The 22,014-nt window shown below is 37.6% G+C and overlaps 1 protein-coding gene and 1 long non-coding RNA gene across 2 annotated transcripts; one reads left to right on the top strand and one right to left on the bottom strand.

Moving 5' to 3' along the window:
* Positions 1-1,590: 1,590 nt before the first annotated feature.
* Positions 1,591-4,953, top strand: LOC306829504 (arrestin domain-containing protein 3-like). Its single transcript, XM_079352561.1, has 6 exons — positions 1,591-1,966; positions 2,060-2,129; positions 2,733-2,880; positions 3,023-3,125; positions 3,236-3,501; positions 3,714-4,953. The coding sequence occupies exons 1-6, from the start codon at positions 1,699-1,701 to the stop codon at positions 3,813-3,815; spliced, it is 957 nt and encodes a 318-aa protein (XP_079208687.1). The 5' UTR covers positions 1,591-1,698; the 3' UTR covers positions 3,816-4,953.
* A 10,926-nt stretch (positions 4,954-15,879) lies between these two features.
* Positions 15,880-20,237, bottom strand: LOC306834414. The gene is made up of 2 exons (XR_013780489.1): positions 19,912-20,237; positions 15,880-17,295 (listed from the first exon to the last, which is right to left on the bottom strand). It is a non-coding gene; the product is annotated as an uncharacterized lncRNA (long non-coding RNA).
* Between the last annotated feature and the right edge of the window lie 1,777 nt (positions 20,238-22,014).

Raw genomic sequence — 22,014 nt, 5'->3', positions numbered from 1 at the left:
TTAAGCCTTTGAGCCGCTAATGGACTGTTAGATTGGAAAACAGATGATAGTGATTAAAGTTTGCTGATTAAAGAGACCTCTACTTTTGAGCTCTTCCTATTTCAAAATGTTGTAGAAGCTCTTCATCAAGATTCTGCCCCAAATATTACAAATCATCTCGTCAAACATTTATGTCTGTTAAAAAAAAAAAACCCTGATAGACCTTTATTAAATATGAAATGGACTGCACAAAAGTTTGGTGTCGTGGAAATATTACACTATCTTATTTTTGAGGGGGCTTCCTTAACAAAACATGCGCCGATATAGCAAGCAATGCACATTTCCCTTGTATACCTTTTACAAGCACAATCTTTATCATCAAACATTATCAGCATTTCATGATTGTATTAACCCTACAGTACATGTATATGCTGCACCTTAACCGTCGGATGCTTTAGTTGGTCTGATGCACTACTCTACTTTATATTTGATATCAGTTTCTTATCTTATCCATCATTGAACTATGGTCACTTTATTCTATCAGTATTTATCCTTTTGCATAGCTTTAGTATTTAATCTGTTGTTTTACTTGCACATGGCTCTATATATATATATATTTATATTGTTTCCAGTTACAGCACAATAGTTGTTAATATCTGTTCATTACCGTATACATTTCTGTTTATATCTTTAGTCCGATCACGGTCCACTTATACTTCCACTCTTTTTTGATATATTTAACTTTGCAATTTTGTATATTAGAATACCTGCACTGTCGTTTATTTACTGCTCTGTCTGCCTTTGAATTACTGGGGACAAATAAAGTATTTTAATTGAATTGATACAAGGGTTACTTCTTGAATAACTGATCTGCATCTATACCCCAATGAAATATATATGGGTTGGATATGACATTCTGTGTATTTCTTCTGTGTCGTTTATGGTTTATACTTTATGATGCACAGTAACATCAGAATTAAGTATTTAGTGCCATCTTGTGTTCAAAAGAATACAGTGTCAGTTCCCCAAAGTCCCCTCCCTCAATGACTTTATTAAATCCCTGGGATGCCATTGAACAAGTAAATGAACAGTATTTGCTAATTCTGCTCATATGAAAATAAAATACTGAAACAATGTCCCCATTCTTCTGGACATATTGTAGCTCGTGGAATAATTACTTCTTTCAGTACTGTACATAAACATTCAAACCTCTATTGTATTAAAATAACACTTAAAAAAAAAAAAGATGTTTTCTTAAGCATGCAGGTATCATCAGCAATTATGAATAAATGAATTTATTTGATGTTCCTATTTTACAATTTATTAAAGCACTCTAATTGGTTATCATCAATAGGCCTTCAATCATACAATCATGGGAAAAAGTAGAGCATCTGACAGTTATGATCCCTAATGTGCACAATATATTGCACATACATTCATTTAGTGTTTTGGCACATACAGTATTTTTGAATGCCTCTAACTTCAGTTCTAAATCAGGGATGGGCCAGTACATTCTGCGCCTGCGCAGTGCGGAATTGTTACATTCTTAAATTGTTGTTTAGTTTTTCTTCCTACAAATTCTGAGTTTGCATGGACTAAAAGTAGGCCTACTGGGGTTGTTGTTTATTAGCAGAATCTTTGTTCTTCTAAAGCTGGACTTCTTACAGAACTTGTTTTTAACCTCTCGGCTGTAGACTTAATTTAACGCGGATCTCAACGATGTTAAAGCAGACGATACAGAACTTCAACATCCATGTAAACCCTTTAAATGAGCGGAACATCTTTTCCAGTGGGGACCTGGTAACAGGATACATCTCATTCGAGCTCACAAAGAAGACAAATGTGACTTCGATTACGATGTCGATGAAAGGAATGGCTCATGTCCATTGGTCGACGGGATCGGGTGGAAAACGGAGACGCAGTCGACATATATCGGCTAAACTGGATTTCTTTGACTTGAAAGGAGTCATCTTGCAAGACAGAGCTGGTAAACACACATTTAAATGCATGACAGCTTCGCAAAAATAAATAAATAATATAAGCCATGGTTAAAGTCGCTATTTCTACTTTCTTCTTGTAGTTTCTGGGACGTCAACAAAACTACAGCCTGGCACGCACATGTATCCGTTTACATGTCAGCTACCACAGGGGTGTGTATGAATGGGCGCTTAATATGTTTATAGCCTATCCGACAGTAAATCGGCGCTCCATCCAGAGGCAACTGAACTCACCATGACAAGTTGGAAAAATTCCAGATCAGCTCATGGTGCTGTTATGGCCCCTCTCTGGAAGTCATTACCACGTGAGCAAATGTCTGCTTAAAGTGTGTCTTCTTTTAAAAGCTAAATCATAATTATTGGAATAGGTCTATAGCCTATTGCACTTTTCCAGGCTATTTCTACTTAAATACGTATTTATGAATACTATTTTTAATTGTGTTCTTTAATTGTTTAAGCACAATGAGTGTTTTTAAAAAAAAAAAAAAATTATCAGGAAATGTGCTTTATTCATAAACTTGACATGTGAAGTTCACATTCAACGAAGTTGCAGAATGTTCACTGACTATTGTTATATATTTAGGTAAATAAAATACTTATTCAAGGCAAGCTAGACAATGTCACATCAATGTGACCAAAGGCTCTTAGAATGTGCCAAGATAATTGTCTCGAACAACTGTGCTTGTTGAAACTGTATCCCCATTTCTGACAAAAGTTGTATCTTTATGGAAAATAAATATTTTTGCTTCAATGCAGAGACTTCCCAGCCAGCTTCCGAGAGCCTAATGGACAAATCTCATACACTTTGACAGTGAGCATCAACAGGCCCTGGCACTTGTCCAGAGACAGACAAGCTCAGCTGAACTTTGTAAACCGAATTGATACCAACCAGCCAGTGCTGTGGGTGAGTGTTTCTTACTTGGCAGTAGATTATGGTATTCTGATTGGATATATCAATTCAGGACCACGTCATAGAACACGTAAAGGATTCATCATTTTATAATTTTATTTCCCTCACATGTTCTCCTGCACATCTCTGTCTGCAGGCTCCTATGTCAGGCTCCAACAGTATGACAGCGTGTTGCTTCTGTTGTACCTCAGGTCCCATCACCATGAAAGTCAGCACAGAGAAAAAAGCTTTCAGCCCAGGTACTCCATCCATCAAGGGGCTGGGTGATATAAAATGAAATGCAATTCCATTATCTATTATTTTTTATTGAATTAACAAATATCCTATCTTGTGTCTCTTTTTGTTTCAGGGGAAACTGTGAAAATAATTTGTGACTTTAGCAACGCTTCATCTCGTACAGTGACTCCAAAGGTCAAAATGCTACAGAAACATACTTTCTCCACCATCAACAAGTCCAGCCTCATAATACGATTCAAAAGGTTGGCGTTTTTAAATGCACATCCCATCAATGCTCATACGTCTTTCGTGCATGATGAATTCACGCTCACCGTCCCCTCTGTTGCGTCACCCTCCATCTCCAACTGCCGTATCCTGGAAGTTGAACACTTCATTCAGGTTGGTAACTGATTTTGTGGAAAAGAAAATGTTCCATTTGTGTGTGATCCAGTTTCAAATGAATTTTTCTTTTGTTTAATTATTGGTACTTGAAATACATAAAAACATAATATCCCTTATTTTGTCTGAAGGATTTTTTGTTTATTACATTGGTAGTTATTACAGCCCCATAACTATTTTTAAGACAGTTTTTTCTGTGTGTTTTTTTTTAGGTGAGCCTGACGTTGATGTTTTCTCCTGACCTCGTTGTGCTGGTTCCCATCGTCATTTTTGACTCCGTTATTGAAGCTCAACACAATCTTAACTCTGTATAAACGTGGAAAACCTTCTGTTTGACAGACTTACCCTTTCAGTCTAACTTCTAACTGGGAGAGCTTTATTTTTAATTATTTGTTAAAAGGATCATTGCCACTCAGGAAAAATAAAACATATGAAGTTCTGTTGTAGAGATACTTTGAGGTAAACAAATGTATTTTTAAGATTTTTAAAGAGGTCTTCTCTGTTTTTCAATCTTCAGCTTCTAATAGTTTTATACTGTTAAAAATGGTTACTTATACCTCAACATTTTTACTTACATTTAAGTTTGGACCACTTTGTCAAAATGGATACTCTGGCGCAATTAATTCTGTTTGTCGGCTCTGTGAGGGATCTCACTGCCCTTCCACATGCTTACGTGGAAAGTATTAGGCAGGAACAGCACACAATCTTGTCCTTCCCGTGCTTACATTTTTGAAGATTGCAGACATCATCAATTACTTTAATAATTATTCGACCCTTAATGGAGTTCATCATAATCCTTTATTATTGCCCAGCACATTTACAAATACAAGGAAATTGACCTGGGGTTTCCGAGCAAAACAATCATCAAAAAGGTTGGGCAGGTGATTTAGATCTCACAGTGTAAATTTGCCATTTGCCAAAAGTTTACAGTTCTATCATACCTCAAGTGTTTTTATGACATGTTGGGTCTATGAGAGTTTTTTTTTTTTATCATGTCTGTGCTAGTTATCAAAATGGATTTTAAGACATTGTGACACAATGTCTTAAAATCCCTGTCAGTTTTTTGTTAAAGGTTTATTATACACTGCATCTCTTTTGTGTGTATTATTTTTTCAATGTGACGAATGAAGCCAAAGGACATTAAAACTGCCTTTTAGAGTCAAGCTGCCTCTCAGTTTTCAGAATATGTGCATATGTGTGTTTAAGTGTATTAATGAGTTATCATTTAATGAATATCTATTTTGTGTATTCTGCATACTCAACAGACATTTGAATGTTATGTTGTTTGAATGTGCTCAATATTAACGTTTCTTTCTGAAATATAAATATTGATGTTCTGTAAATGTGTTAAAAAAATAATCTGGGATGAATTAAAATTCTTATACATTTAGCATAGCCCTTTTTTTCATCCCCATCATTATCGCCTAATAAAAAATACATTTTTGCGATATACTGCTTTCTGAGCTTGAGAGTATAATTTTGACATGATGAGAAGTTTGATGACAATGAAGACACAACACAGCTAAATATTATGAACCACAGTTCTGTTTCTCCCTTCAGGAGACAAAATACAAATTCAATTGACCCAATAGTCTTGTGTATAGTGCGCATAAGTCTAGGGAAATGCATGAATATACACTCAACAAAAATATAAACGCAACACTTTTGTTTTTGCTCCCATTTGTCATGAGATGGACTCAAAGATCTAACATTCATTCCAGATACACAATATTACCATTTCTCTCAAACATTGTTCATAAATCTGTCTAAATGTGTGATAGTGAGCACTTTTGCTTTGCTGAGACAATCCATCCCACCTCACAGGTGTGCCACATCAAGATGCTCATCAGACACCATGATTAGTGCATAGGTGTACCTTAGACTGTCCACAATAAAAGGCCACCCTGAAATGTGCAGTTTTTGCTTTATTGAGGGTCTGGGGACTCAGAACCAGTCAGTATCTGGTGTGACCACCATTTGCCTCATGCAGTGCAACACATCTTCTTCGCATAGAGTTTATCAGATTGTCAATTGTGGCCTGTGGAATGTTGGTCCACTCCTCTTCAATGGCTGTGCGAAGTTGCTGGATATTAGTGGGAACTGGTACGCGCTGTCGTATACGCCGGTCAAGCACATCCCAAACATGCTCAATGGGTGACATGTCCGGTGAGTATGCTGGCCATGCAAGAACTGGGACATTTTCAGCTTCCAAGAATTGTGTACAGATCCTTGCAACATGGGGCCGTGCATTATCTTGCTGAAACATGAGGTGATGTTCATGGATGTATGGCACAACAATGGGCCTCAGGATCTCATCACGGTATCTCTGTGCATTCAAAATGCCATCAATAAAATGCACCTGTGTTCTTCGTCCATAACAGATGCCTGCCCATACCATAACCCCACCACCACCATGGGCCACTCGATCCACAACATTGACATCAGCAAAGCGCTCACCCACACGACGCCACACACGCTGTCTGCCATCTGCCCTGAACAATGTAAACCGAGATTCATCCGTGAAGAGAACACCTCTCCAACGTGCCAGACGCCATCGAATGTGAGCATTTGCCCACTCAAGTCTGTTACGGCGACGATCTGGAGTCAGGTTAAGACCCCGATGAGGACGACGAGCATGCAGTTGAGCTTCCCTGAGACGGTTTCTGACAGTTTGTGCAGAAATTCTTTGGTTATGCAAACCAATTGTTTCAGCAGCTGTCTGAGTAGCTGGTCTCAGACGATCTTGGAGGTGAACCTGCTGGATGTGGAGGTCCTGGGCTGGTGTGGTTACACGTGGTCTGCGGTTGTGAGGCCGGTTGGATGTACTGCCATATTCTCTGAAACGCCTTTGGAGACGGCTTATGGTGGAGAAATGAACATTCAATGCCCGAGCAACAGATCTGGTTGACATTCCTGCTGTCAGCATGCCAATTGCACGCTCCCTCAATGCTTGCGCCATCTGTGGCATTTTGCTGTGAGACAAAACTGCACATTTCAGAGTGGCCTTTTATTGTGGACAGTCTAAGGTACACCTATGCACTAATCATGGTGTCTGATGAGCATCTTGATGTGGCACACCTGTGAGGTGGGATGGATTGTCTCAGCAAAGCAAAAGTGCTCACTATCACACATTTAGACAGATTTATGAACAATGTTTGAGAGAAATGGTAATATTGTGTATCTGGAATGAATTTTAGATCTTTGAGTCCATCTCATGACAAATGGGAGCAAAAACAAAAGTGTTGCGTTTATATTTTTGTTGAGTGTATATTCATGCATTTCCCTAGACTTATGCGCACTATACACAAGACTATTGGGTCAATTGAATTTGTATTTTGTCTCCTGAAGGGAGAAACAGAACTGTGGTTCATAATATTTAGCTGTGTTGTGTCTTCATTGTCATCAAACTTCTCATCATGTCAAAATTATACTCTCAAGCTCAGAAAGCAGTATATCGCAAACATGTATTTTTTATTAGGCGATAATGATGGGGATGAAAAAAAGGGCTATGCTAAATGTATAAGAATTTTAATTCATCCCAGATTATTTTTTTAACACATTTACAGAACATCAATATTTATATTTCAGAAAGAAACGTTAATATTGAGCACATTCAAACAACATAACATTCAAATGTCTGTTGAGTATGCAGAATACACAAAATAGATATTCATTAAATGATAACTCATTAATACACTTAAACACACATATGCACATATTCTGAAAACTGAGAGGCAGCTTGACTCTAAAAGGCAGTTTTAATGTCCTTTGGCTTCATTCGTCACATTGAAAAAATAATACACACAAAAGAGATGCAGTGTATAATAAACCTTTAACAAAAAACTGACAGGGATTTTAAGACATTGTGTCACAATGTCTTAAAATCCATTTTGATAACTAGCACAGACATGATAAAAAAAAAAAACTCTCATAGACCCAACATGTCATAAAAACACTTGAGGTATGATAGAACTGTAAACTTTTGGCAAATGGCAAATTTACACTGTGAGATCTAAATCACCTGCCCAACCTTTTTGATGATTGTTTTGCTCGGAAACCCCAGGTCAATTTCCTTGTATTTGTAAATGTGCTGGGCAATAATAAAGGATTATGATGAACTCCATTAAGGGTCGAATAATTATTAAAGTAATTGATGATGTCTGCAATCTTCAAAAATGTAAGCACGGGAAGGACAAGATTGTGTGCTGTACACCTATGCACTAATCATGGTGTCTGATGAGCATCTTGATGTGGCACACCTGTGAGGTGGGATGGATTGTCTCAGCAAAGCAAAAGTGCTCACTATCACACATTTAGACAGATTTATGAACAATGTTTGAGAGAAATGGTAATATTGTGTATCTGGAATGAATTTTAGATCTTTGAGTCCATCTCATGACAAATGGGAGCAAAAACAAAAGTGTTGCGTTTATATTTTTGTTGAGTATACATTACAATCACTAATCATACTGCCAAAAAGAGCCATACAAATAGTTCACAAAGCTGGATATTGAGACCACACAAATCCATCATTTTTTAAATCAAAAGCAATAAAATTCATCGATATTGTAGAATTAAAAATGGCAAAAATAATGTTTAAAGAAAAAATATATATTACCTGGTAATTTACAAAGATTCTTATTATTATTCTTCAATGGAGAAGGGGGGTATAATATAAAGGAGGGGACAGAAATTTTAAAACTGTTTTTATGCGTACCACCATGAAAAGTCTTTGTATTTTAATCCAGGGGGTAAGACTGTGGAACACTGTGAGTGTGGAGCTGAGGCAATACGAGCCTGACTCTGTTCAAATATAGGTATAAACAAGCGATTTTCAGAAAGTACAGAGAGGAAGAAAGAAGCCCACAAGAACAGACCATAAAGATGTACTGTAAGAAAAAAACAAACAAAAAAACTCGGAAACTGTCTACACTTTATGCAATACATTGAAATGGCAGTAATATGTGATTAAGATTGAGATTGGAGAAGGGGTAGTAATAAATAAGTTTATACGTCTTACTACTCCTTTTTTATTTCAGGTAAGGTAAGATCTAGCTATAATTCAAAATTTTTCCACGAAAATCCCTGGAACAAATATTGTTGAGCATGACATTGTTGTGAGAGAAGATGCAAAGATGAGAGGTGTAAAGGATCCCTGAGCGGCTGCTGGCCTCACTGGGGAGGGAGGTTGACCTGATGCTGTCCCTCGGGTTCGAGGTTTTAAAGAGCGAGTGTTGTAACCCAGTTCTACCCATACCAAAGGATGGAGGCATGAGGTTCTGCACTGATTTCAGGTACCCTAATTCATTTCATCATCTTGTTTCAAAGTTATATTAAATGGACATCTTTTATATGCCTAGTTTTTAGAATTTGGTTTTTAAATTAGTTTGTATTTTTAGATCAACTAAAACCCATCTTTTCTTTAAACTTACTCCTGTGTCTCAACAGTGTTACGAGAATGAATGGCGTCTAGGGGATGCTGATTCTCTAACACACAGTGGACAAACAGACTATGAAACAAATTGTATTATTGTATTTTCAGACTATGTTTCCTCTCACCAAATCTGTCACTACCGAAACCTAGTATTAAACTATTAGAAACAAATATTATGTTAATGTTTACATTCCCGGTGTTAACATTATTTTCACAATTTTTTTTATTGAAGGTTTTCACAAAATTAATACATGAATTTTTTTAAACAAATTTCAATTATTACAATTCTTCAAAATCGATGTGCAATCTTCTTCCTAAAATGCATGACACTTCTTTACAGTGTTTTATCATATTCACTCAACCTTATTGCTTAATATTAACTCAGAACATGGCTGATGTTGGTAATATTACAAACACGTGTGCTTTTTGGTCAATAAAATAAATTGTTTTTGAAGAAAAAATGTTAATCCATGATCATTTATGTACAAATATTACTTATCAATTGCTTATTTGCTATAAATGGATAAAGTCATATACTCAGTGAGTTTCTTTAAGATTCGTCATTTCAAACACATTTATTTTAAAATGATGGGATTTAACTCACCTTTCCACTTTGTCGCTATTTAGAATGATCATGTCACTGCTGAAAGCTACCATATGTTTCGGTAGTGACTATTGTAGCTAATTTTGAGCATAACTGAAGAATAGGAGGAAGCAGAAGGCTAGCGTATGGATTAATAAAGGATATCTTCTTAAAGTGATCGTCTCTGATAAATATATACTAATTATATATTCCTCAAATTAACATATGTAAACAAAAATGTGTATGACAGCTGAAAGTAAAATAACAAAGGTTTCTTTTTTTGATAATGGAGCTAGTGCAACATTTTACATAAACAGCAGAAATCAATTCTCTTTAAATGTCTACAATGAGTGAGAAGCGCCAGCTGTACTGTTGTCGCAGTCTTGAAACGGTCTTGCGTATAACATTGTTTTAGTCAAGGACTGGAGAAAATAAGAATAACATACTTGCTGCTTATTCAGATGTTATGCAAGTGTGTTTAGATATCGATCGTTCTGTGTCAATGTGAAGCTATCAGCTAACATTAACCTGCTTACAATGCATACCATGGCATTTTGCTATTCAATGAAAGGACTTATTTTTTTCAACTACCTGAAATTATACTATATTTATATATACTATATATACTATATTATATACCTTTGAATTTTATACCAAATGTAATGGTATAAAATTACATTTATTGCATACTTACATAGTTTAAAGCAGCCATTCACCGCTACCTCTGACCAAGGTCACCACGACCTCCGACCTCCCTACTCCGTCGTGTGTGCGTGAGGCAGACGGGTTTAGCGGAGGTCGTGTGAAAATGTCAGACTCATCTGTTTTAATAAGTGTCACAATAGTGGCACAGGAGAATGTATACAAATACACTTAATTTAAATTTTAACATTTTGCCAGATTGCTGTTGGAGTTTTACAAAAACTCAAGTGTCATCCTTGTCCTCTCAAACTTTGGCTGTTGCATCTGAACTTACATATCTTGTTGATTTGGTTCAAAGGTTTTCCAATAAGACAGGTGTTATCGTCCAGAAGAAGTCTCCTGCAGTCATCATGTCTCCATGCTACTGAAAAAAACCCCTGACTCTGAATGTGAATGTGTCTTTTCTTTTTCATATCTCTCTCCGTGTGTTGTCTGATTGTCTGACTTTGCAACATTAAGTCATGAGAATTGGTATTATCTGTATAAGCATTGCTTTTTATGATATATTGTATTTTTCTGATTGATTATGAATATGTCGTTTTTTGTTTGACGGAGCGACACTGGAATAATGCTGCAGAGAGGAACAGTGACAAGCCAAACGACAGTCATCTCTCCTCCACACACACAGACTCTAGTAGTTCTCACAGGAGCTAAGAACTAAAAAAGTGTCTTCTTTTTCCTGAAGTGAAACACATGGCAACACAGGACTTTTTAAAAAGGTCTAATGAAGTTTAGCTCGCAGTGACAATGGACCTACTACACATTTAAAAATGTAATATTAGAATGAAAAATATCTGCCTTTATTACATCTATATTTTAAATAACTAATTTTGCATTATTATTGCAAAGATTGTTTATATTCGCCCATATGTTCTGATATTGACAGCGACGAAGCTAGTCCGTCTCCATTGTCCCAGATGTTTTAATGTTTGGTAAGGTTCAGTTGTTTAAAATGGAATCTTTGGGTCACCTTACAGTTTGTTGTTGTTTCAATTTGACAGTAGCAGCCTTCATGTTGACAGATGTTATTGTCCAGAAGAAGTCTCCCACAGCCATGCTACTGAAGAAACCTTCTGACTCTGAATGGGACTTCATACAGGTCAGTCGGCTCTCTTTTATTGGTTTTATTATCTGAATAAGCAGTGCTTTTGAGTATATATTGATTATTTCTGATTGATTATGAATATCTCGTTATTTGATGTTTGACAGAGTGACACTGGAATAATGCTGCAGAGAGGAACAGTGACAAGTGATAGACAGTCATCTCTTAGGTTATTCTTTAGCAACTGATTTGAGTTGTACTAGCTCAACTTTTAACAAGGCTAGATGTAATTAATAATGATGTGTGCAATCTGCTGCCTCAATTTTATTGAGAAGTTACCGTGTATCTCTTTTTACAGTGTAGCCTATAGCCTACACCACATAAGCAATGTTATGATGAATATCCATAACACACTGGACTATACAACACATTAGATGTATCACCAGAAGCATCTCTCAAACATTGCATTTTAAAGCAGTCAACAGAGATATGCATTGACTTGTGTGACACACACATAAACACACACACACACACACACACACACAGACTTTGAAACTACCGGTACTTTGAGTGGCAGCAGCGCAGCGCTGTCCTCTTGCCAGTCCTCCTGTCAGTACAGCTGGATGCAGCGTCAGAGAACCTTCTCATCCTTCCATCCGGACTCTTTCCGGTTCTTTTTTAAAAGCAAGCTGAATAAGCTGGGCCTTGCTTCCGAGAAGCATTCTGCGCCGATGCCCTGAGAAGACGCTTTGGAGCTTGAAAAATGAGTTTTCACACATGACTGTAGAAGCTCCTAAAGTTAGGGCAAAGGTGTGTGCTGTGAGAACAGTCGGCATAGCCTGGATTTAGTGGCTACAGTGACGTAGACTGTATCACGTACGTAGTTTAACTTTCTTTTTAGTCAGTCTGTGATAGACTGTTGCAGTGGAAATTCCCATCAAACAATCACTCCATTGTTTCTTTATATTAATGGTTTACTGTTAAAGAATGCAACATCATTTGCATCTATGACAATATAATATTAAAAAATCTGTGCTTCAAGTGGGGGGGCACAAGCATTTATGCGGGCGGGCCCGGCCCCCTATGGCCCGTCGATAGCGACGGGTGTGGTCCTTACCTGCAAACGCCAGCAGAGAGCAGCAATTACACACTTTGCTGCACAATAATGGAGGACAGTACTTGGAGCAATCAGACAAACTGCTGCAGCCCAAACCAAAGAGTTACTCCTCGTGACATTAGAAATGCAAGTTTTAACCAGCAGGAGGCAGTCTAATCCTACAGGTGAGTAGAGTCGCAGAGTGGACAGAGGATAAATATGAGACGTGTGCAGGGTCAACTAGTTCATTGGGTTGAAGTTTGCTGGGAGCACACAATCTGAAGTCCATTTAGAGATCTTTTCATGCACATTAAATTCAGATGACTGCAACAGCAGCTATAGGTCATGATATAATTCTTTTGGATGTGCCCAAATTTTTCTTTTTTAACAATAGAAAATGATTAATAAAACATTGATTTTTATTTTTGTTTCAGCTTATTGTACTTTAAATGTCCCTCATACACACTATTTTCATTGTTTTTGTCTGACATGTAAACCAGACGCTTTTACAAATACATTTTTCAGCTTGGTTTCATGCTACCTCTGTTGACAGAATAAACATTCATACACTCTTCATGATGCCAAATAATAATGTCATCAGAGTTGCCGTGTTTTCAAAGGTTGAATGTGTATGTAATATGTTTAGTGTTTGGGACTCTAGGCAGGGTCCGTTTATAAAGACTTAATTGAATGTGATTACAACTTTGTCATTCATTATTTATTGGCAACACAAAGGACAATCAGACACTACGAAACAGGGATTACATACCCACACATTCATGCAACCGCTTCCTAACTACATAAATTAAAACTAAGACATACACAAAAGAAAGTGTATATTAACCTGACTTTTTTTTTTACACACACATGATGCACACATAGGTTTGCACACATACACAAGCATACATAAAACAAAATGAATAACTATGACATAACAATCAAATAAATAAAAATACCACTTTTTTGTCAAGCATCTAGTGTCCCAATGAAAGATTAACCTAATCCCTTCATACCTGCACACACACACACACACACACACACACACACACACACACACACACACACACACACACACACACACACACACACACACACACACACACACACACACACACACACACACACACAAAAAAACATTGACGCCACAGAGACACAAACCCTTCCCATGATTCAGTTGGATCTGATGGAGGTTATGCAACCCCTCTCACAGTGTAGATAGAGCTGCAGATTACTGGCCTCTCATATGTTTATTGGTAATCTCTGTGTCCTGTGTCTATTTGTCATTATTGTTATATAACAACATGTTGAGCTCAGTGAGCTCTGATACTACTACTTTGCTAAATTTGTAATGCACTTTCAGAGATAGATTGATGTCGGGACTGATGCTGAGTGCAGTTTTTATTTCTGTTCTCAACTTGAACTCACAGTAAAAAGTCAAACCAGAGATGAAAGGATCGATAAAAGATGAGACACATTTAATATTTTCGCTCACTTGTACCAAAAAAGATCCATGAATAAACTCTGCCTTGAGTAAAGTGTTGATGTATGATGACATCACTTCTCCTCAAATGTGCTCACCTGTTTGTATTGTATAGTAAAAACAGAGAAACAAATATGAGACAGTCAAAGAGATATAGAGGAAGAGAAAGAAGGGTTAGGGTCAGATTAAAAAAAGAGAAGCTCATAAACAGGAGAAGACAGCTGTAGTGCTGCCTTTCAGACCATAAGTCCAAAATCAACAGCCCACAAAAGGCCGAACCATCTGTCTCATTTGTGCTAAAAACCAGCTTATTGCTCAAACACATATTGACACTTTGGTTGACAACACACACATATGCAGCCAGTATGTCTTTCAGTCACGACAGATACTGCACAGTACTATATCACATCCCTTAAGATCTGTGATACTTGGACAGCTTACATAAGCTTGAGGACCCGAAAACAAATGTAACAATGAAGAATAACACTTTTATCTTTAAGATATAAAGAAAAAAGTATTTTGGTTGATTTAGTTAATTGTTCAAAGATGCTTAACAAAGAACAACAACAAAGCAAAACAAAGAAATCAATACAAAGATTAAACAATCAATGAGAAGGGAAACAAAGCAGAGAAGGGGGTTTACACATTGGCCTACATATTGCTAAAACTATCAAATCAGAATTTGGGTAATAATGATCAAACATATAGTTAGGCTGTGACAAAGCAATCATTTGCAGAAGACAGATGTAGAGAAATAGTCTGAAATAAAGGAAACTGTTCAGTCAATGTGCTTACAGCCACAGTGCCACTCAAAAGAAATGATTGCAACAGTTAACATTTAGAAGGTCCTCTTTACGAAGATACTCTCTTGTGGCTTTACTGTCAGGATAGCATGATTTCAGTCGACTTACAGTAAGCTGTGGGTCACTGTTCATGTCAATATGCTGCATATTGATATCTTTTGTAGGAAACTGAAGAAAGATGTCCATTTAGTATCTTCTCTTGAGGTCAGAATATAAGGCCCATGCGGTGAATAGTAATGGAAATGGCTACATTGATATTGGACCTCTATATAGTCATAACCAAGGTCATTTTATTTGGGTAGAAGAGAATACACTTAGAAAAGAAACTATCATCAGTAACAGAAGGCATAATGGCCAGTGGAAATTGAAAGTGAAACATGAAGTGAAATTGTTATTTTCAAGATCAGTTATATTCTTCACCATGAGATACAAAAATGACTGGACGAATGACCAATGGAAGAGTCCAGAAGATGCATTAAAGAGGTTTATTTCAGTCATAGACTGATAAACAGTTTTTAAAGAAAGTTTTTCAAAGAAAGCTTGCATATGCAAAACATACCTTGTTTTTTTCTAAAATAATGTGTCCAATCTACAAAACCCTCAATTATGAAAAAAAGTCCATCCTCTCCATCTTTTGCCTCCTCTGCTTTTCAGAAAATGTGAGTTCAACGGGCCATTTAGAGAGCTTCCCTTAATGACCTCCTAAAAAGAAAGCAAACCCTCCCCAAGGTGGGTGACACACACACACACACACACACACACACACACACACACACACACACAACTAGGCGTTTGTTTTGACCCCTGAGTCTACCTGCTCAACATATACAATCGGGCATTTAGGGAGAAAGTCCAAGGCACATCCCTTTCCAGAGAGCGTAGTCAGACATAGCTTAGTATCATCTAAAGACACAGCCTGTTCTGAGCAGGGCTGAAATAGAGGGGTTTAAAGACATGACAAAATATGTCTCATTAATGTATGCTAACTGGTGACATGAATTAGTGAGCATTAGGGAATTAATTTCATCCAATCATACATTTATGATTGGGCAGAGGTGAGAGTGGATTTTTAACAACATAATTCACAGACATGTTTTGTGGAGCTCTAGACCTTATTTAATCTAGTTCAAAAGCAGGACAATATGTGACCTTTGACATTAGCTTGTAAGAGAAAGTTGAACTAAATTAAGCTATGCATTTGAAGATACAATGAATAATTGATAAAAAAAAACCAAACCTGTCTTTAACTGATTTTATTTGACCTTATAGTTAACTCATCAACCAGCAATTTCAGTGCAGGTAACAGTTTATTATTACATTTAAGTTTCACACAAATATGCCAAAAATATGTTGAAGAGAAAGTACTGCATAGGAAATCAAATCACAACAAAATTTTTTGTTAGCATGTTAGCTGCCTTTGTTAGCATGTTAGTTGCAGAATACTCCCTCAATTAACTCACAGTGAGACTGATACTCACTGAGTCACTTCTAGTGAAATCATTCTATAAATATCTCATTCAGCCTCATTGAAATGGCGGAGAGGCACACAAGGACACCAGTAACATTTTTAGTTTTGCTTTAATCGCAAGGGAAGCAGAGGCATGAAATAGGGACACTGTCAGAGGACTCAGGCGAGCTGGAAAAAAAACTGAATTTCCTCTGTTTTTTAACCCTGCACTTTATCACCCAACAAAATATGTGCCCCTTGTGTCCATCTGTCTCTTTCTGAGGCTATCTTCTTGACTGTCATGGGCCTACTTTTTCTTCTTCCGGCCTCTTCCAGGCTCTTTGTTTCCACCTGTTGCCCTTTTTGCAGCTCTGTTAGTGCCATCATTAGTGCCGAAGCCTTGTAAGCTATAGGGATACACTTCACCTCTGACAGGTCAACCTGCCATTCAGCCTACCCCATCTCCACAAACTCTCCCAAGGCAATCACTGGCTAGCTTGCTTTTTGTCCCCCACATCCTCTTAGTTTTCTCACCAGGAGGAGGGAGAAGAACTTGAGAGGATGAGATCATAGTCTGCCTGTGTTTTGCAAAGCAAACATACTGACAGATGGGCAGTCCCATAGACGCACAGGAGAGATAAGAGGATTGAGCCTGCTGCTTGTTGTTGTTGTGGGTTTTGCCATAACTCTTAATGCAGTTAGCTCACTCTGAGGTCCTTCAAATGGCAGAGATGAGGAGTTTCTGAGAAGAAATAATGTCACCAGTGGCGACAGAGGAAGACAAATCCTGACCATTCCAACGTTGATAGTCCAGAAAATATTCTTCTCCTCACTAATAAGCGTTTTGATGTCTGCTGAATAAAAAAGGGTTGAATTTGTTGAACACATCCACCGTCATGCTGTAGTCAGCAGATACTTTTGTTCAGCCTTCTTCTGTTGCGGCTGTGCAGTAAAAACTGGAGTTTTCTCTGGATGTGAAGGCACCTTACAAGCTTTGTAGAGTATGACAAAGAGGATGAGGATGAGGATGCCAACCACAGAGTTACAAACAATTGCGATAATGGCCCAGATGGATAGGCCCATCCTCAGCTCATGCTCCATGCTTGACTGGAAAAAAAACCCTCCAGACTCATTAAATCTCAGAGGAGAATCTGAGGTCCTGAAACTTGCGAGAAGCTGCCCGGTCACTTCAAATCCAAAGATCCCCCTGAAACAAAATAGAAAATTGGTCAATAGAACACTTGCCTACATGTCCAGAGTACACAAACGTTGTCCAGAGTTAGCCTGCCTGTCCCAGGGGCCTCCTTAGTCCACTAGTGAGGTCAGCTCAGAAAAGATTACTTTCTCTGACACGCTATAGCCACTGAGCTTAAGTGGCTTTATTCATGCAGCCGCTATACATGGAACAACCTATGTATGTCCAGTATCTGTTCATCTGTGTATCGTAAACAATCAGCTGTTATCCATGTATCTCAGCCCTTTTCATGACCATGAAAACTGTCAGATGGCAGCAGAGAAAAATCCACCATAAGCAATGTACTGTTTGATCATTTCGAGACGAGAGTGGGCCTTTTAACGACGGTTCTTCTTTTTTCTTCACACAGTCAAACAGAGATAAATTTGTTACAATAATAAAGAAGGTGTGAGTAAGCACTTTTTCGAGCTCAAATATTTTGAATGAGTTTCAACCCCAATGCGTTCTCAGCGGTAGTACGTGCTAATATTGTTGTCAATTTTGTGGCTGATATTAAAGCTAATGGGTCACTAAGATGCTCTGTTTGTGTATGTGGAGTTGAAAAGTCAGCTCAGACTGTGATTATTTTCCCTTTTAAGAGATAACCTATAAAAACTGGAGCTCATCTCCTCACTTCTTCCTCTCTCTCTCTACTCACTCTCACAGAACTGTAATTCATTTCTAATGAGACTGCATATTTCCTTCTCTCTCCAGCTGAGAGCAATAACACAACAGCTAAATCTTGCTACTGAGAACTCATTCGAAAGTTACCCTTTCCTATAACCAAGACGATTACAGATGGATAGCTCAAAGTTGAAGTCAGATGCAGTGATGCATTTGATTAGTTCTCATTCTCATGAAGTCTGTCTGTCTGTAGCAGAGCATGAGTCCCTCTGAGGCTGCTGGTGGCATCACTGTGGGGAGTATTACCCTCATACTCCCCAACTGGGATTACTGTCGATGAACCTGCAATACCAAACATTTCCAAAAAATACTGGGAAACTTTTTCTAGAGGTCAGGTGACATGTAGCGTATCGTACAACCTCTAATTAGAGAAAGAAGAGGAACGAGTAGGTTTTATGTTGTCACAGAGATGTGACAAGGAAAACAGTGTGTGCAGGAGAGAGTAATCAAATGAGTGGAAACAATGGATCCAAATAAAAGAGAGCCTCCATATAACTGGGAAACACACAGCAGTCACACTCGTTCTTTATGATTTATTATTGATAACAGTTTTTCATAGACCATACTTCCTGAAGTAGATCTGAATGGATTCCTATAGTTTAACAACTGAAAGGGTTACATTATGTCATCATGTACAAGATTAATGCATTTTAAGAGATGGCTCAACAGCACAGTGGCTATAAAGGAAGACAGAAAATGAATCTTTAGTCAAAAAAGTCAAAGGCTGATTGAAAATTAGGATACAACTTTCATCTGGGATTATTTATAGATGTAGGGTTACATTTCCAGGGTTCTTAATACTTAAAAAGAAACTTTCTCTGCCTTTCTTTGGACTCAAGGAAAGAGTTGATGCATGTTTCTCTTTATGTATGAAATAATTAGCAAATATGAATAGCTATGAATTTGAAGAGGCTCAATCACACAACAGAACAGACCCAGACATTCATAATGTGCTGTTTCAATAGGTCTCTTAACTTTTTCAGAAGTTTAAGTATTTCTGTTCGCAGAGGCTCAAAGATCAGAACAGCATGACCGACACACCACACACAAACATTCAAGAACATGCAGACACTAAACAACAGTCAATACACAGATAACTATAACTATGTACTGTAGCGTAGTGTGTTCAAGTTATGTAACGGTTGCAGGAAATCGTTTTGCTTTTTTTTTTCGTTTGAGAGCTGACTCATGAAACAATTCAGTATCAGTATGTGTGGTTTGATTGACCACTACAAAGCCCTTTTGTTGTACACGTGCAAATAATCGAATGCAAATGGATGCAAATACAGGCCTACATGTACCCAAGAATGCTTTCTAAACAAGCTTTACATGCAGATGTTCAAACACATTACACATGGACTTATTGTGCCTGTACTGACAACATGAAAAACAGGCAAACTCACTTTTGCATAATGCATCAACGAAAGGTCACAGTCTCAAATGACTGAACCTCCACAGGACTCTGGACAGGACCAGCTGCATAGACACAACCTTACTGTTGGGTAATTAAAGAGCTGACACTTAATGCAACACATGAACTAAACCAGATGGTTGGTGAATTGTTAGTTGTCATTGTTGGGAACATTCACAAATTTATGTATACTTTTGGGACAACTTTTGGAAAAAGTATTGTACTTTATATTGCTTTTTAAACTGCGTTTAATTAACAGACATTATATTGCATCAAATGTAAATGTATACCTTTACATTGTTTATAGCTAACTGAAACCAGCCAACTCTAAAATTGAAGTGCACATTTGTGTACGATTTAAAACCAACTCAACCATGTAACACCTTTTCTTGCCGAGAATAACTTCCAATACGACCGCCCGGTTGTTAGCACATTTCACTTCTTTGATGGCTTTTTCTTGCCCAAGCATTTGAACGCCTCATCCAACAGCTTACCTACTTGTTACGTCTGGCGTCTGAAGTCCACGCATGTGTTTACTCTCCTCCGCCGGTGTCGCACCATTGCAACTCGTAGATCACAATTTCTGAAAGTGAAAAGCGCGATCAAGTTACGTAAAATCACAAAGTTGTCACTTTTGTGTCGAAGTAGGTCAACGAAGACTGTGGCCTACGACTCTTTCTCGTTTTGAGCGCAGACTGTGAGTGTCGACAGGCTGACCGGTTCAGAGTCACTGCTGACAGGCTCAGAGCGACAGAGCGGAGATGCTGCTGTCAGGGAGGCCGCTTATCATCCCCACAGTCCCTCCTCCCCTACGACTCTCTCTCTCTCTCTCTCTCTCTCTCTCTCTCTCTCTCTCTCTCTCTCTCTCTCTCTCTCTCTCTCTCTCTCTCTCTACTACCAAGCTATTTATACTAAGACGCTCTTGGTACAGAGCTTAAACTTTTCATGCCTCTGTGAAGATCTTATGGTATCATGATGATAACATGGTGAACATTTTTGCCATGGTGCAAACGGTCATTGTCTCAGACACAGAAAGTACAATTACAAATCGATAAAGGAAGAATTAGGAAATACTAAGGAGAAAAAAAACATTAAATATAAAATAAAGATGAATCATATGACTAGGCTACGAGTTATGTTACAATGATGAAATCAATTACTAAATGATAAGAATATGAGGTATCTGAATTTACTGAAACAAAATGTCCTGCCTTTGGGCGTGCAGCTGCATGTTTAAATTTGGTTTCATTGTGTCTGAGTTCATGGGTTGATAAGGAAAAGGGCTGATACAGGACATATTCATATCTGAAAGTATCTGTTGCCCTTTATGTTACATAGATTAATAAATCTGAGAGAGATATCTTGACATGGGAATGTTGTGTTGGAGCCAAAAAGGATGTTCAGGAAGTTCTCAGAGTAAGAGGGTAGCTTGTTTTAAAGATTTTGATATAAATATCATTTCCTTTGTTCAGGGAGATGATGCTGGCCTCCTTTCTCTCCAGACTGTCCATCACAAGTCTATTTGATGATTATATTACTTGTAAATAAATTTATTCTGCAAGCAAGTCAGTGTCAACAGAGATTTCTTCACACGTCATCTGAGAAACTTCAAATACTTGCCTTAATGCAGAAAGAGTTTAAGTGATTTACTCCACCGTCTTTTGATTGAAGTATGCTTGAAACAACTTGCATGAAGCTGAAAAGCAGCTGCACCAACTGACAAACTTGTTGCCTCCTCATTGATATTCAGCCCAGCAGTAGAGTGTCTCTGGGGGCTCAGCTCTCTTTCTCCCTCTCTTTGTTTGTGTTGGTGGTGGGTGTGCGCATGGGGTACCCTGACCCACAGAGTTCAGGCATGGACAAAGCATTCTTTTTAGACATCATTGTTCTCTCGCTTCAGAAAAAAAAGAAGCTGAGATCTAGAGAGGAGTGGTTTATTGTAGGTGCAACACTGGTGCACTTTAGCAATACTTCAAGAAGTACTGTACAGTGTCTAAATAAAACATGGCTAAAGTAAATGGTGATTTAATAATCAATTTAATAATCATCCAATAACTTTGGTGAAATGTAATGAATAGCAGTATTGAATATGCCATGAACATATAATGCTGAAACATCACAATATACAAAGCATGTTGTTTGATTTATTTATTTATGACTGTATATTACAGTTTAATGATAATGCTATGACATAATCAAGCACATTTCAATTTTTTGTTTAATTGTTTAATATATGTTGTAATTGTATTTATTGTAATTATAGCACTCATTTTCAAATAATCCATTATGAGCTTGAGATTATCAGTTATTTTCAATGTTATAAAACAAAGTGCTTTGGGAATAACATTGAATGATATATTCTTATGGACACTCTTCAATAGTTTTTGTGGAACTGTAATTTTTCATCCAGAACATGGATAGGACTGGATTAGAGGGAGAGCAGCATTTGAGCTGCAGCCTGCATGAGAGCTTGATGAGATAGTGATCATTGATCACAGACTGATTCTCAAGAGGAAGCTGCTTCACAAGTGTAATTCATTATATCAGAGAAATGAACTCAAATAGCAGGTGTCCCTGCCTCCCTCTCTCTTTCATAC

Source organism: Symphodus melops (genome assembly GCF_947650265.1).
Source record: "Symphodus melops genome assembly, chromosome: 1".
NCBI lineage: Eukaryota > Metazoa > Chordata > Actinopteri > Labriformes > Labridae > Symphodus > Symphodus melops.
The sequence above is the reverse complement of the archived record's forward strand: the minus strand, read 5'-3'. Positions and strand labels throughout refer to the sequence as shown.